Below are 13,463 nucleotides of genomic sequence, written 5' to 3'. Positions count from 1 at the left end.
ATCCTGCGATCGCCGCTGGACCGCGGGGATCAGGTAAGGGGGACCCCCAAAGGTACCCCGAGTGTGACTCGGGATTACCGCTTTTTGCAATTTTTCCGGCCCCGAGTCACACTCGGGAACACCCCTTAGGGGGTTAATGTCATATGTATTTAGCACCTAGGTATGTAATAGGGATGTGAAAAAAGTAGGCAAATCTTTTAACTAACAGCTCGGTAAAAGCTTATCAAAGGAACAAAATATGAAAGAATAAAAAATCCATCAATGTAGTCGAATGTGGCTTGTTTGTTTTTCTGCATAATTGTCAGTTAAATTCACTTTTTTAACTGTAAAAATGAAAAGAGAGAAAATGTGAATAATTATTATTTACCCTAACATATGTAGGAATCCCTTCAGAATCAGAAACCACAATAAAACTTATAATCAATTCCAATATAGATTGCTGCAAAGTGGGTAAGAGCAAAATGCAGCTTTCCTTTGGTAAAACAAACCTAAAATCTTGCCCTTATTTGCACTTTGGCCCTTGTTTGGAATGTGTAGTAAAGTGTCCATATGTACATATTTGAATGACCTAAAATAATACTATAGCCTTAAAATAGAAAATGACTATGACTGCACAGCTGTGGCCTTACTTAATGTATAACTACTTATGGTTTAAAAACCTATTATAAAAATGACTTTGGGGAAGTCAGACAGCTGCCATCTTACCAAAATGTGTCCTTGTTTTACACCTATAATTTAAACTCATATTAACAAAGGACAGATACTTTTTTAAGTTAAAGAAACTGCTGAAGAGGTGAGAAAAGGCTCTCTGAGGCCAACATGGCAGCTCTAGCGCGTCGAGCAAGGGCCAAAATAAGTATAAAGCAGAATATAAAACCTCTTTTTGGATGTTAAGGGAAAAAAAAATCAACGAGCGGGAAATTGCATTAAAAAAAATATTTGTGAAAGAACAAGAGAAAATAGTTTTGTAGGATGCTGCCGTAAACCGAAGTGGGGCAACAGTAAATACATTGTGGTTGAGAGAATATGGCTTGTGACTTTCATTTAACACCTTGCCTGGGCTCATTACACAGGACATTTTACAAGGCAGATGTTTTGTTAGAGTAGCAAGTTCCTTCCTTATGCTGACATTCATTTGATAGTGTTTTTTCAAACCCTGGCCAGCCACATATCACCAATAAAACCTTTCCAGTATTCAGATACCACTTGTCCTAATACAATTTTATCCTTTACCACTAACCTGGAAAACAAAATACTGCCATATCAACTTTGTTTTTAGAAGTTCAAGGTAAAATAATGAAGAAGAAAAAAAATATAAAGAAGAAATGCTACAGTCTAACGTGAAGATTGATCTGACCACAGACTTATTTTCTTCTTGTAATGTGTTCACAGGCTAAAATGATTCTACCTAAAAAATGTTCAGGGTCATTCAGGTTTAAAAAATATCTAGCAGTTGGAACAGATTATTTATTAACACCCCCCCCCCCCAACTACCAAATTATTTTTTAATAAAAGTCAATAAAATAAACATTATGCACATGGGGATGGGAGCAGAGTTATCTCGAGGGCAGACAACATATGCTGTAAGTATGGTTGATATTTTGTGGCAGAGATACTGACCTTGTCATATCAATCCACCTGATGTGCATTGATCTCCTGCATAGTTGGCAACAGTTGGAAATAGTTATGAGGAATGCTTTGAAGGAAGGAAGAAAATGCAGACCATTGAACACCTGGAATCATAGCCAGTAAAGTAGTTCTTTTATATTGTATGGTTTGCAGTATGGGAAGAAAATAATCTCTATTAATGGTATTATATATAATATGGTATTTATATTATATGTTATTATGGTATTAATAACCCCATGGCAGGGGCATTAGAAACACAATAATTTGCACTTCTTTGATGCTCACTGGCAGTAATGGTAAACTCCCCAGCATTGGCAGTCAGTCCCATGCCATATTGATATGTCCCCCCCAATCAGCATTTATTGTAACTGGCATGCTGCAGTCATAACCCCAACCCCCTAGAATTGGAGATCAGTGGTAAGCTGTAATAATATCGCCTTCCCCTATTGATGGTTACTGGCAGAATGTAAATATAATACCATCTCCCCTCCTGCTGTTATAATCACCCCCTTTTCAACTGCTTTCCCCAGTAATAGACTTGCTCAAATAGTAACCCCCCTCCAGCAATGGAAGTCAGTGGTAAGTTCAGGCTGTAATAACTTCTAGATTTCTAACCCTTTCCCCCAGCATTGGCTATCAATGCCTAACAAATACCTAATCACCTGCTGACACAACTGCAACTCTCTACCTATCGGCATGGACTCCATGTCTACTGAGCAAAGAGTGTTCTGATATCTCTCAACTACTGTCATTCAGAATGTCTCTGGCAGCTGCACCAGGGCACCCTCCAAATGGTGGTCATTTGCAGTAGTCATTTGCCTGTTACGTGTACACACCAACCTCATTATTTGGTACATCTTGCTAGGTTGGACACCGCTTGCTTTTACAAGTCCTGTAATTCTCCATGGCATGAATTCAACAAGGTGCTGGAGAAATGTATTAGGGATTTCAGTCCAAATCGACATATTTCAGATTGACCAACTGCACATCTATGATGCCAGTGTTTCACCATATCCTGGAGGGACTTAATGGGATTGAAATCTGGTAGCTGTTTTGAGTACAATGAAGTCATTGGCACGTTCAAAAACTGGTTTGAAAAGGTTTGGGCTTTATAACACAGCATGCTATCTTGCTGGAAGTAGCCATGAGAAGATAGATACACTGTGGTCATGAAGGAATGGACATGGCTGTAGCATTTAAATGATGTATGTCCTAGGCCACCAAAAGTGGGCCAGGAAAATATCCCCCACACCATTACACCACCACTATCCTAAACTGTTAATACAAAGCAGGATACCTCTGGCATCAACACGGCAGTTTCACCCAGAGAACTGCCACTCATGTTTCTTTTAACTCATCTATCCTAGAATATCAATATGACTTCTGGTTTGCTTTGTAAACTGTAAACTGTTTTTTTTAGCATCTATGAAAGTTTGTTGTAAACACTAAAGATGATATGCATGGAAATATTAGCAGATGAGCTAAAGAGTTTCTGAAATACTAGCCCACTCAGCACCAACAACACCAAAATGACCTAAATTACCTTTCTTCTCCACTCCTATGCTCAGTTTGAACTTCAGCAGGTCATCTGGACAATTTCTACATGCTTAAATGTATTGAGTTGCTGCCACATGATTGGCTGATTAGATATTTGTGTTAACAAGCAGTTGGACAGGTGTACACGTGAATGTGTATTGAGGTATTTAACTACATTTATCCCTGAAAAACTATTCAAGTGTAGAATGACAATTTAGAAAACTCAACTTTTCAATATCAACTTTATTTTAATGTACTTAATGAAGAATCAAATAAATGTGACCCAAGTGACTTCTTGTCTCCTGTCTGAAGTGTATTTATTAACTCTTTGTAGGTATGGGACACAGAGCTAGAAAGATCTGCTGAAGAATGGGCAGCTACTTGTTTATGGGAACATGGTCCAGCAAATTTACTTCCATCCATTGGACAGAACCTTGGGGCTCACTGGGGAAGGTATGTAACAAGATTCTTAGCAATAAAGAATAATAATGCAGTAAATGATATGACATGCTATAACATCCTTATGCTCCTTATTTAGATACAGGCCTCCAACCTACCATGTCCAGGCTTGGTATGATGAAGTGAGAGATTACACATTTCCTTATCCACATGAATGTAACCCATATTGTCCATTCAGGTGTTCAGGACCTGTGTGCACTCACTATACACAAGTAAGTGTTACTTTGATTTATTTTTTTAAATATTTTCATTTTTAGAAAGATGTCAAAAAGCCCTTTCTTTGGGGAGTGATGGGCAAAACCACACCAGACACAAACTACGCTAATGCCCGTCCACTGTTTCTGACCAAAAGTCCTCCACTTGCATCTATTTAAAAGAAAAAAAAAATATACCACTTATAAATTGTGTAGGTTGTACAAACTCAACATAATCTTCATGGTTGTGTCATGTGTTTTTATTTTCCCATTTAGGTGGTTTGGGCAACAAGTAGTAGGATTGGATGTGCCATAAACCTGTGTCACAACATGAACGTCTGGGGGCAAATCTGGCCAAAGGCAATATATTTAGTGTGCAATTATTCTCCAAAGTAAGTAAAACCACATTTTCGCTATTCCAAAATCTCAATTAGGTGTTAAAAGTATATTGTTTAGGTCCATCAGTATGTTTTTAATATTTATAATATCCCCAGTGTATTTCTAAGTGGTTTCCTTAAAAAGTAAAACCACCAGAAGATGAAAACCTTGCAGAACGTGTATGAAACTTTTCATATCCAGAATTTGGGAGCTCTAAACATTAAAGCCAAACGAAATTTTAAAAAGATTAAAAACTCCAACCGTGCAGGTCCTTTATTGTAGAATGGACAGGGGATGTCCCTTCAGCAATAAAGTAAAAATACCTGCCTGATCGCAATTTTTTAATACATTCACCTGTCCTGGTTCCATCATAGACACCGCCATCGTCTTCTTTTCTGGGTTTCCTGATCTTTGGCCATCTTGATTAGATATAATTCAGTCATAGTAGCCCGGGGTTTCTTTAAAAGAAGTTATTGAACAGCAGGTACATATGTCCTATTGCAGAAGGGACATCCAACTTTCCTATTCTGCAAAACAGACCTTCTTTCTTGCAAAATGTGCAAGCAGAACCGTGTTCTCGCTTTAAAGTGCTCAGACCTGAACACATCTTTTTTCAGTTCATTCAGCAAAAAGATACTCTGCTTTCCATTCTGCATCTAATAAGAAATAACCTCAATGACTGACAGTGATAGGAGCTGTCTAAAGGGAGAACAGATGAGTAAAACACAGTAGTCATACTAGAATATGTGTTTGTATTTTCCATACACAGTAACTCCTTCAGGAAAACTGGAAAATGTATTTTGACTGGTCACAACATCTTCCTTGCTTACCGCTTCCGTTTTGGGCTGTGATCTTTTTTAGCCATAACTAATTAGGCTTGCAGGATCTGTTTTCCATTATACTCTTTTAGGTTTCCAATTTCCGTATGGTGGCTGGGCCTGAGATTGCAGAACTCTGCAAGAAATAGTACTGTACAAAGAAATATCTTTTGTTTGCACCGTTTTTATTTCTCTGTAGTTAGACTAGTGAAAGTTGGCAATGCCATCTTTCACTTACCATCATTTGTACATTGCACTTTAATATGAGGCCCCCCCAAAAGGGTGTTTTATTCTTATTGATGGTGATACCTTTTTTACCAAGCTTTGAGGCAACACTAATTCTTTAAAATTTAGATATATTTTTCAGCAAAATATCCAGTGCACAGACCTCTACCTCAAGCGATTCCAGCAACAAAAGTTTTGGTCTGTACAAAGCTCAACTAAGTTGTGAACATATGCATACGTAAATCTTTCATACTAATAGCTCAGTAAATATAAATTTGTCTCTAAGCCCGACACATTTTGCTCTTTGGCTTTTTCAGGGGAACTTTAAGAGACTTTTTGTTGAAAAATGTATCTAAATTTTAAAGAATTAGTGAGCCATTCTTTTTTTCTTTTTCTTATATATGTACATTGCACTTTGCCTTTTTTTATCCAGCTTTTTGTACAACTTAAAAAGGAATGATGCTAATATTCAGCTTCTCATTTGTTTGGTTCAATTACTAATGACAAGAATAAAGAATTAGCATTACAAATGAGTACTGGTTTATCATAATTATGCATTTTATTTTTAAAGGGGAAATTGGTGGGGACATGCTCCATATAAACATGGCCGTCCCTGCTCTGCTTGCCCACCCAGCTATGGAGGAGGATGCAGAGAAAACCTTTGTTACAGAGGTACGTTATATGATATTTAAAGTTAAACTCCAGGAAGATATATAAGGCACAAATGAGAGAATTATATAATAAAAATCAAATCTTAGCCCTGGTGCACAACTATTCGGTCACGTGTGTTCTGGTTTGTGTTAATGTGCATGGGGTCAGGCAGCCTACTTATCTAAATAGATTGCAATGTTCTCCCAAAAAATATTTTTAAGCTGGATGGAAAGAAGCTTTAGGTGGGTGGCCACCCCTGTATTGTAACCAAACAATTCAGAAATCAAAGGGCTAAAAAAGGGTGGGGAGGACACTAGGTTGCCCACTGCAGGGCAGTGGCCAAAAATGTGCATGTAGTGCCGTACGCTGTTATAATTTGCACTTTGGATATTGCAACAGGGTGTATTGGGGTGCCATTCAGAGTGACAGGCATTGATGACCTCGTGGGTGAAATTCAAACTAATGAATGTTAAAGGGCTGTGGTGCCATTCATGTTAAATCGAGGGCTAAATGAATGACCATTTATTATTCATGGCATCACGGCCTACCAACGCATGTCAGATGCATTACTGTGCAGTTCAGTACCATGTATAGTAGTGTGTGCCGAACCATAGTTGCACAAATGTAAACCTATACTTAAAGTAGAAAAGAGGAAGAACCTATTGAGGTGTGTTGTAATGCCTATGTTCTTTAGCATATACTCATATTTTATTTTTTTCTGTGTATTTATCTATTTGCTTTGTGATCACTTTTATGTAACCTTTAGAAATGCTAATCAGTTGTGATATTTCCATTTTCCTCCTACCTTACATAATTTAAATTATGACACATCTGTAAGTGTTATACAAAGTTATAGGGTCAGTTAAAAAACTCAGCATTAATTCTCCTAAAGTACATCTAAATCTAAAAGTTCATCAGGGAGTAGTCAAAACCCTGATCCGACTATATGCAGCCGTTAAGTGTCCCAGTGGAGAAATTTCCATTTACTACCTGTCCTGTAGACAGAAATTCCAGGAACTTTCTCCAACGTTAAAGAAATTCTTTATATGACCTGAAAAAGTTGTCCAAAAGAATAATTTTTTTTTCTGTTTTATTGACAACTCTAAATTTCTCATTATCCTTTCCTGGTTTGTCCTGGTAACCAGGGTCCACAGGTAAATGGAGGTGAATCTCCCCAGTTGGGATACAGGTAGCAATAAAAACTTTACAGGTGTCCCAACACTTTCTACACTGAAAACTAAAAAAAATAGCTTTAGATGCATTTTAAAAGGTCAAAACACATAGTTTATATTTGGAGACTCTGTAAACAGCTCCATTAAAAAATCACAGAAACGGCTTTCTTACAGTGGCGTTTTTCTTTAGGGCAATCCGAGTTTTACATCTGACATTTATAGGTATACACAAAATTATAACTTGGCAAAAAAAGCCTTCATGAGAAAGGAGTTAATTTGAGATTTCTATGTACTCATGAAAACATTGACCAATATTAGCCAGATTTGTGCAGGGTCACCATTCATTTTGAAAATGAATATGCACACTGTTTGGATAATTTTATCCAATAGCCAGACATTAAAAATAACCTGTAGGGTATTGTTTTTCTAAATAGCTTGGCACTCTGCTGTGGATAATAATATTTACCTATTGCTGTGAAAGGGCTATGTATTTGATATATCTGTGCATTCATAGTGCATAATCCATATTTTGTAAGACATTTCAGCACTGCAGTCATGCCTCCTAACACAAGGATTAATGGCCATCTTGATGTCCCCTGGAGAAATAGTTTGGTGGTCTCCAGTAAACCAAAGTCTTCTTTTTTAAACCACAACTAGTAATTAGGTTGAGATTTACACAGTTGGCAGCCGTGTAGGGAAGATGCTTATTCCTGGTCTCGGGAAGGCTTGTTCCTGGAGATCAAACAAGGTCACTTCAGCTTATAGAATCTACTTTTGAGCCCATTACCATCCAACATGTACATAGGACAAAACAGGAATATTTGGAAGATATATTTTTTAAAAGCATGTTTTAAGTTTTGTATAATGCCACTTTTTTTACATTTTTAATTTTACAGAAGGTTCAGAATTTCATTATCCGATACCTGAACCAGAGGAAGAGACAAATGAAATTGAAAGGCAGAGATCAAATGCTCTTGATACCACCTCGCAGAGCAGGGCAAGGACTCACTCCCCAACGTCTTCAACCAGGCCCGATGCTTATGATAGCAATGAAGTGGTCAGCACAGAGCAAATGTGTAAGAAAAGGATGTCTCTAATGGAAATGTATATGTTTCAATCTTTAACTTGTTTTTGACTTAAAATTCATTTTTTTTTGCTTTGGTTGCCAAGTTGATATTCAAAGTCCAAATGACCTATAGCCTATTTTGGTCCTATATATTTTGCTATGAAGAGTGTAATTGTATTCCCTGCTGTTTAGGTCCATTCAGGGGACCCACGGATGAATTTGAAGATGGAGAGGCACAGTTTTCTCTCCGTTTTTAATTCCTGCAGCTCTGTACTTCTTGGAGAGAACCAGATAAAAAATATGCTGGTTCAGTAAATGTACCAGGCATTAATCAAATTAAACAATAACATTCCAACTCAACTTTGCACTGTCACCCTTACTGCAAACCGCAAAGCTTTTTAAACTTTTATAAATTTTTTATTGGGTTCCCTTCTCCCAGCATGCAGTCTTATATGCTTCCCAGGCTAGGTTGATGAATGGCCATGGTATCCAATGCCCACAAGAAGAGGGTTAGATGACACTGGCATCATTTAACCTTGAAGAGGACCAGAACTGGATCTCAAAGTAGCATGCCAGAAGGGGACAATGTCTGAAAGTTATGCAATATTTTTTTTTACTTGAAGTCAGGTTTTAAATCATAGTTGCAACTATGTAGAACAAATCCATTACTTTTTCAAGTTGTGAGGGAAACCCTTGATTTGGGTAACAGACTTAAAATGAAATTGTGTTTGTAGCATGCCAAGAGTTTAGATCAATGTTTCCTCCGGAGGTTCCAAGGGGTTCCAAGGGGTTCCTTGAGCAATGAGCAGTTTGTGACTCTCATGCCAAACTATTAAAAAGCAATGATATTTTTGTCTTTCTGTAAATCAATCATTCTTCCCACTGGTCAGGAATTAAGAGACATTCATCCTCCTGACCATCACATTAATGTACTGTGATTTGTGGATACAGTAATTATAGAAGGGGTTCCCTGAAGACGTGAAAGTTAGTGTCAAGGGTTCCCCATGTTAAAAAGAAACACTTTTTAACATGGGGAACTTGTTTATACTTTCTATCATTCTTTATTACTAGGGATATTCTTCTCAATTCTTGTGTATTATCGCTTTATCAAGATGGGATGATATATTTCACCAGTGAGGATACCTTTGACAATTAAAAACCCGAAAGGGAATCTTACTTTTTTCTATTCTACAAAAAAAGTAATACAAATCCAAAGTTTACTTTATGTACCCCTATTTATTTTAGTGCATATGTAAACAATGTTTGCTTTTTCAGCTCAAATCGTGTCTTGTGAAGTACGGCTGAGGGACCAGTGCAAAGGGACGACGTGTAACAGGTAATCAACTACTAGCAATCCATTCTTGCAAATATTTTCTGCTATCAATATATTATATTGATTGGGTTTACATTTTTCTGGATTTGGTATTGTACTGTTTAATAAATACTATTAAACCTAAAAACTTTAGTTCACATTTAGGCTCAAGTTAGGTGTTTCAGAAGAATAATAAACTAAATATTTTGGCGTGGGTGTAATAATTAAAGTGTAGCAATTTATACCACAGTGGGTTAGCACAATGACACATGTATCATTAAGAGAGCACACCATGGGGTATCTCATGTTTATACTTTCCTTCCTGTCTTGCATCCTTTTTCCTTTTCATAACAAAACCTTTAAGTTTTTCCACACTTTAGTTTTCACATTTTGAGTGGTAATTATTAGATATATTGAAAAGGAATTAGGCCTGTTACCATTAATACATTAACCACTCATACTGTGGAAATCTCCTAAAATCCCTTTCTTCTCATTACACAAAAAATAATAAATTTCATTAGATTTTGTGATTCATTTATTTCATTATAACTCACTCTAGACGGGTTTCTGTACTGGAAAGGAAGCATGGCAGCACGGTGGCACGTTGGCTTAGGGGTTAGCACTCCGGCCTTTGCAGCGCTGGGTCCTAGGTTTGAATCCCAGCCAGGACATTATCTGCATGGAGTTTGCAGGTTCTCCCCATGTATGTGTGGGTTTCCTCCCACATCCTAAAAACATGCACTTAGTTTGATTGGCTTCCCCCTAAAAGTTGACCATAGACTACATTAATGACATATGACTATAGTAGGGATATTAGATTGTGAGCTCTTTTGAGGGACAGTTAGTGACACAGCTATGGACTTTGTACAGCGCTGTGTAAAATGATGGTGCTATATAAATACTGTATAATAATATTAAAAGGAAAGTCAGCTCTGTATGTGGGAGACTTTTTAGGTGACAAGAGTTTTTTAATAATATAATTTATTTAAAAGAAGATTTAGTAAATTGTAAACCCTCAAGTTTTGTTACTCCTTCAGAAGAGCTGGTGTTGTGTGAAGAGGTTCCATGTTTTTATTGGGTTGGCTAACCTCTCTTGAATCCCTAATATTTGGAAGGCCATATAAGCTGATAACATACCAAGGAACTCCTATGCTTATGGATCGAACTGAAAATACCAGTCCAGTGGCTAAAATTGGTCTTTCTTTAAACTAAATGCAACTAGGTTTAAAGCAGGCTCAAACCAAACAATTTAATACTTGATAAAAATGTATGTTGATTAGCCAGAATACTGAAGTTACAGATAATGTAATTAATATTGATTATCTTATCACAATGGCACCAGTTACTGGGTGGGATACATAAGTCAGCTAGTTGAAGCTGGTATGTTGGAACCAGGAAAAATAGGCCATGGTCAGGATCAGAGAACTTTGACTAACGTCAGATTGTGATGGCTAGGTGACAGGGTCAGAGCATCTCCAAAACGAGTGACAACCGATGAGAGGGTCTTGGGTCTCAAAAGCTTGTTGATGTCCTTTGGGGATCAGCCCATTTGATTTTCCAGAGGAGCTACGAAGAAAAATCTGTCAAAATGCACAGTGCATTCCAACTCGTCACAGTGCTTATGCTGACCCCAGTTCACCACCTAAAACTCCAGCAATGACCAAGTGTGTGTCAGACCTAGACCATTGAGGAATAAAAGAGGGTGGCCTGGTCTGACAAATCACATTTTCACTTAGATAATGTAGATGGCCAGGTACTTGTGTGCCAATTACCTGGAGAAGAGATAAAAATTAGGATGCAGTATAGGTCAGCCAGGGTCTGTGACTTAAATGATCTGCTACTAAAGTCTTGGTGTCAGATACTACAAGTCACATTCAGGGCCCACACTAATGGGTCAGTGCTGATTTGGAAGGACACCAAAGACCTATACAATATTAAATAGGTGGTTTGAATTTTTGGCCAATTACTGTAACTTTATGTCACAATTTACGTAATTTTGTGGCAGCCAATGTGGTTTACCCTTACCTTCCATACCAAATAGTCATTGAGTGCCACAAACATTTTTGCAAATCTTTTTGCTCCTTGTGTAACGTTTCCCAGTCACTGGAATATGAATGGTCCCCGCACTTCTAACTGACAACAGTCAGTTATACCCCAGCACTCCCCCTGAGTTTGGTGTGTGGGTGTTTATGGACAGTTAAAGCTAAAGATTTTAGTTGAATAAAGCAGCATTAGTTCTACAGATTTCTGTTTATAGAATGAATATAAAACAGCTGCAAGGGGAGTTTTCCATATTTTTAATCAGTTCTGTTTGTAGTAAACATCAATATATTTTGTGCTAATAATATGCTGAAAATGTGATCTTACTGGAGGAGTAATGTTCTATGTGATATTACAGATATGAATGTTCAGCGGGCTGTTTGGAGAGTACAGCTAAAGTAATAGGAAGTGTACATTATGAGATGGTAAGTATGTATCTGTATCCTATGTAGGAACATTTAGAGAACTGAGCATGATTGATTACTTCCACCTATGCAAGTCAGCAGTTGTTGAGTTTTTTATATTGAATATAGAATATTTTAAGCCACTGTCAGGACCTGTTGTTGTAAATGGGTAAAACTCTCAGAACACTTTGCAATATTTTCAATTGCTTAGATGAAAAATGTCAAACCTGTCCAACATGGGGCAAACTCATTCCAATTATGTTCATAAGGATAAATCATTTGCAAAATGGACAATACATGTTATAGGTTATGATATACACGTGTGTATATGTACACCTATCACTATAAGGAGTTTTTCCAACTACTAAAAAAATGTTTATATATATACATATACAAGGATATCTATGTGTACAACATACAGGTATTTATTACCTCTCACAGAGATCATAGCACTCCAGAAGGATAAAGCAATGTTTATCCAGGCATTATCTTCCTGGACTTTTATGGTGGCCTATAGATGATTCAGCTATGTAAATTATCCTGCCTGTGCAGTTCCTAGCGGTGTCACAAATGAATGATAGAGATATGCCCCATTCTGTGGCCTCACCTTGTTTCTTACTACAAAGTAACAAGGTTACAGTCTTATTGCTAGGAGAAAGGAGACTGTGGAAGTGCTTCTTCTTGCCTGCAGCAGAATAATGTCATCATCTCAGCCTACACAAAGGCATCTCACAGGATTTCAATGACTGCTCTTTAATGATAAAAAATGGAGCTGTTGCTATTTATCATAGCCAGGAATGTATTTATGAAGACTTGTAAAGGTTTTAAAAATGCTGTTATAATAATAGAAATTGCTGCAAAAATTACTTTGTAGTGATGATAAATTTAGTGAGAATTTCCCTATTGCAGCAATCAAGTATATGCAGAGCAGCCATACACGCTGGTGTAATAGACAATGATGGCGGATGGGTGGATGTCACAAGGCAAGGAAGAAAAAATTATTTCATCAAATCCTATAGAAATGGAATCCAATCAATTGGGTAAGCAACGTCAGACAAACTTTGGATTATAAAACAAATGCATAACAAGATTCATTACAACCTTGCATGCAAAAACATATATGTTAAGGTTTATTGTGAACAAATAAAATGTATCTTCTTTATCCAACAGCAAATATCAATCTGCAAACTCATTTACAATCTCCAAAGTATCCTGTGAGTATTTTATCTTGGTTTTACATTTTGTTCTGTAAACTTGGTAATAAATGTAAGCTACATGGTTACATATATCACATGTTTTCTAGTTCAGGCTGTGACATGTGAAACAACTGTAGAACAACTGTGCCCTTTCCAGCCTCCAGCATCACATTGTCCCAGGTGAGTTTTTTTAATTGGTTTGTATGAGAACACTAAATAAAACAAAAATATAAACTAGCAAAGCCCTGTCTTAGGCTTTGTTCCCACCACCAGAGCTTTCATTCATATTATTATTATTATTAATAAACAGGATTTATATAGCGCCAACATATTACGCAGCGCTGTACACTAAATAGGGATTGCAAATGACAGACTAATACAGA

The 13,463-nt window shown here is 37.1% G+C and overlaps 1 protein-coding gene across 1 annotated transcript in view; it reads left to right on the top strand.

Moving 5' to 3' along the window:
- Positions 1 to 13,463, top strand: part of CRISPLD1 (cysteine rich secretory protein LCCL domain containing 1) — a 55,081-nt gene that overhangs the window by 22,519 nt on the left and 19,099 nt on the right. Inside the window, exons 3-12 of the mRNA XM_072411037.1 lie at positions 3,500 to 3,618; positions 3,704 to 3,836; positions 4,095 to 4,210; positions 5,811 to 5,911; positions 7,959 to 8,138; positions 9,404 to 9,464; positions 11,839 to 11,905; positions 12,794 to 12,924; positions 13,055 to 13,098; positions 13,188 to 13,260. Of these exons, the coding sequence (XP_072267138.1) occupies positions 3,500 to 3,618; positions 3,704 to 3,836; positions 4,095 to 4,210; positions 5,811 to 5,911; positions 7,959 to 8,138; positions 9,404 to 9,464; positions 11,839 to 11,905; positions 12,794 to 12,924; positions 13,055 to 13,098; positions 13,188 to 13,260 (1,025 nt within the window). The remainder of the gene's footprint in view (positions 1 to 3,499; positions 3,619 to 3,703; positions 3,837 to 4,094; positions 4,211 to 5,810; positions 5,912 to 7,958; positions 8,139 to 9,403; positions 9,465 to 11,838; positions 11,906 to 12,793; positions 12,925 to 13,054; positions 13,099 to 13,187; positions 13,261 to 13,463) is intronic.

The sequence above is a fragment of the Pyxicephalus adspersus genome, chromosome 5 (assembly GCF_032062135.1).
Source record: "Pyxicephalus adspersus chromosome 5, UCB_Pads_2.0, whole genome shotgun sequence".
Lineage (NCBI taxonomy): Eukaryota > Metazoa > Chordata > Amphibia > Anura > Pyxicephalidae > Pyxicephalus > Pyxicephalus adspersus.
This window is presented reverse-complemented; position numbering and strand designations above follow the sequence as displayed.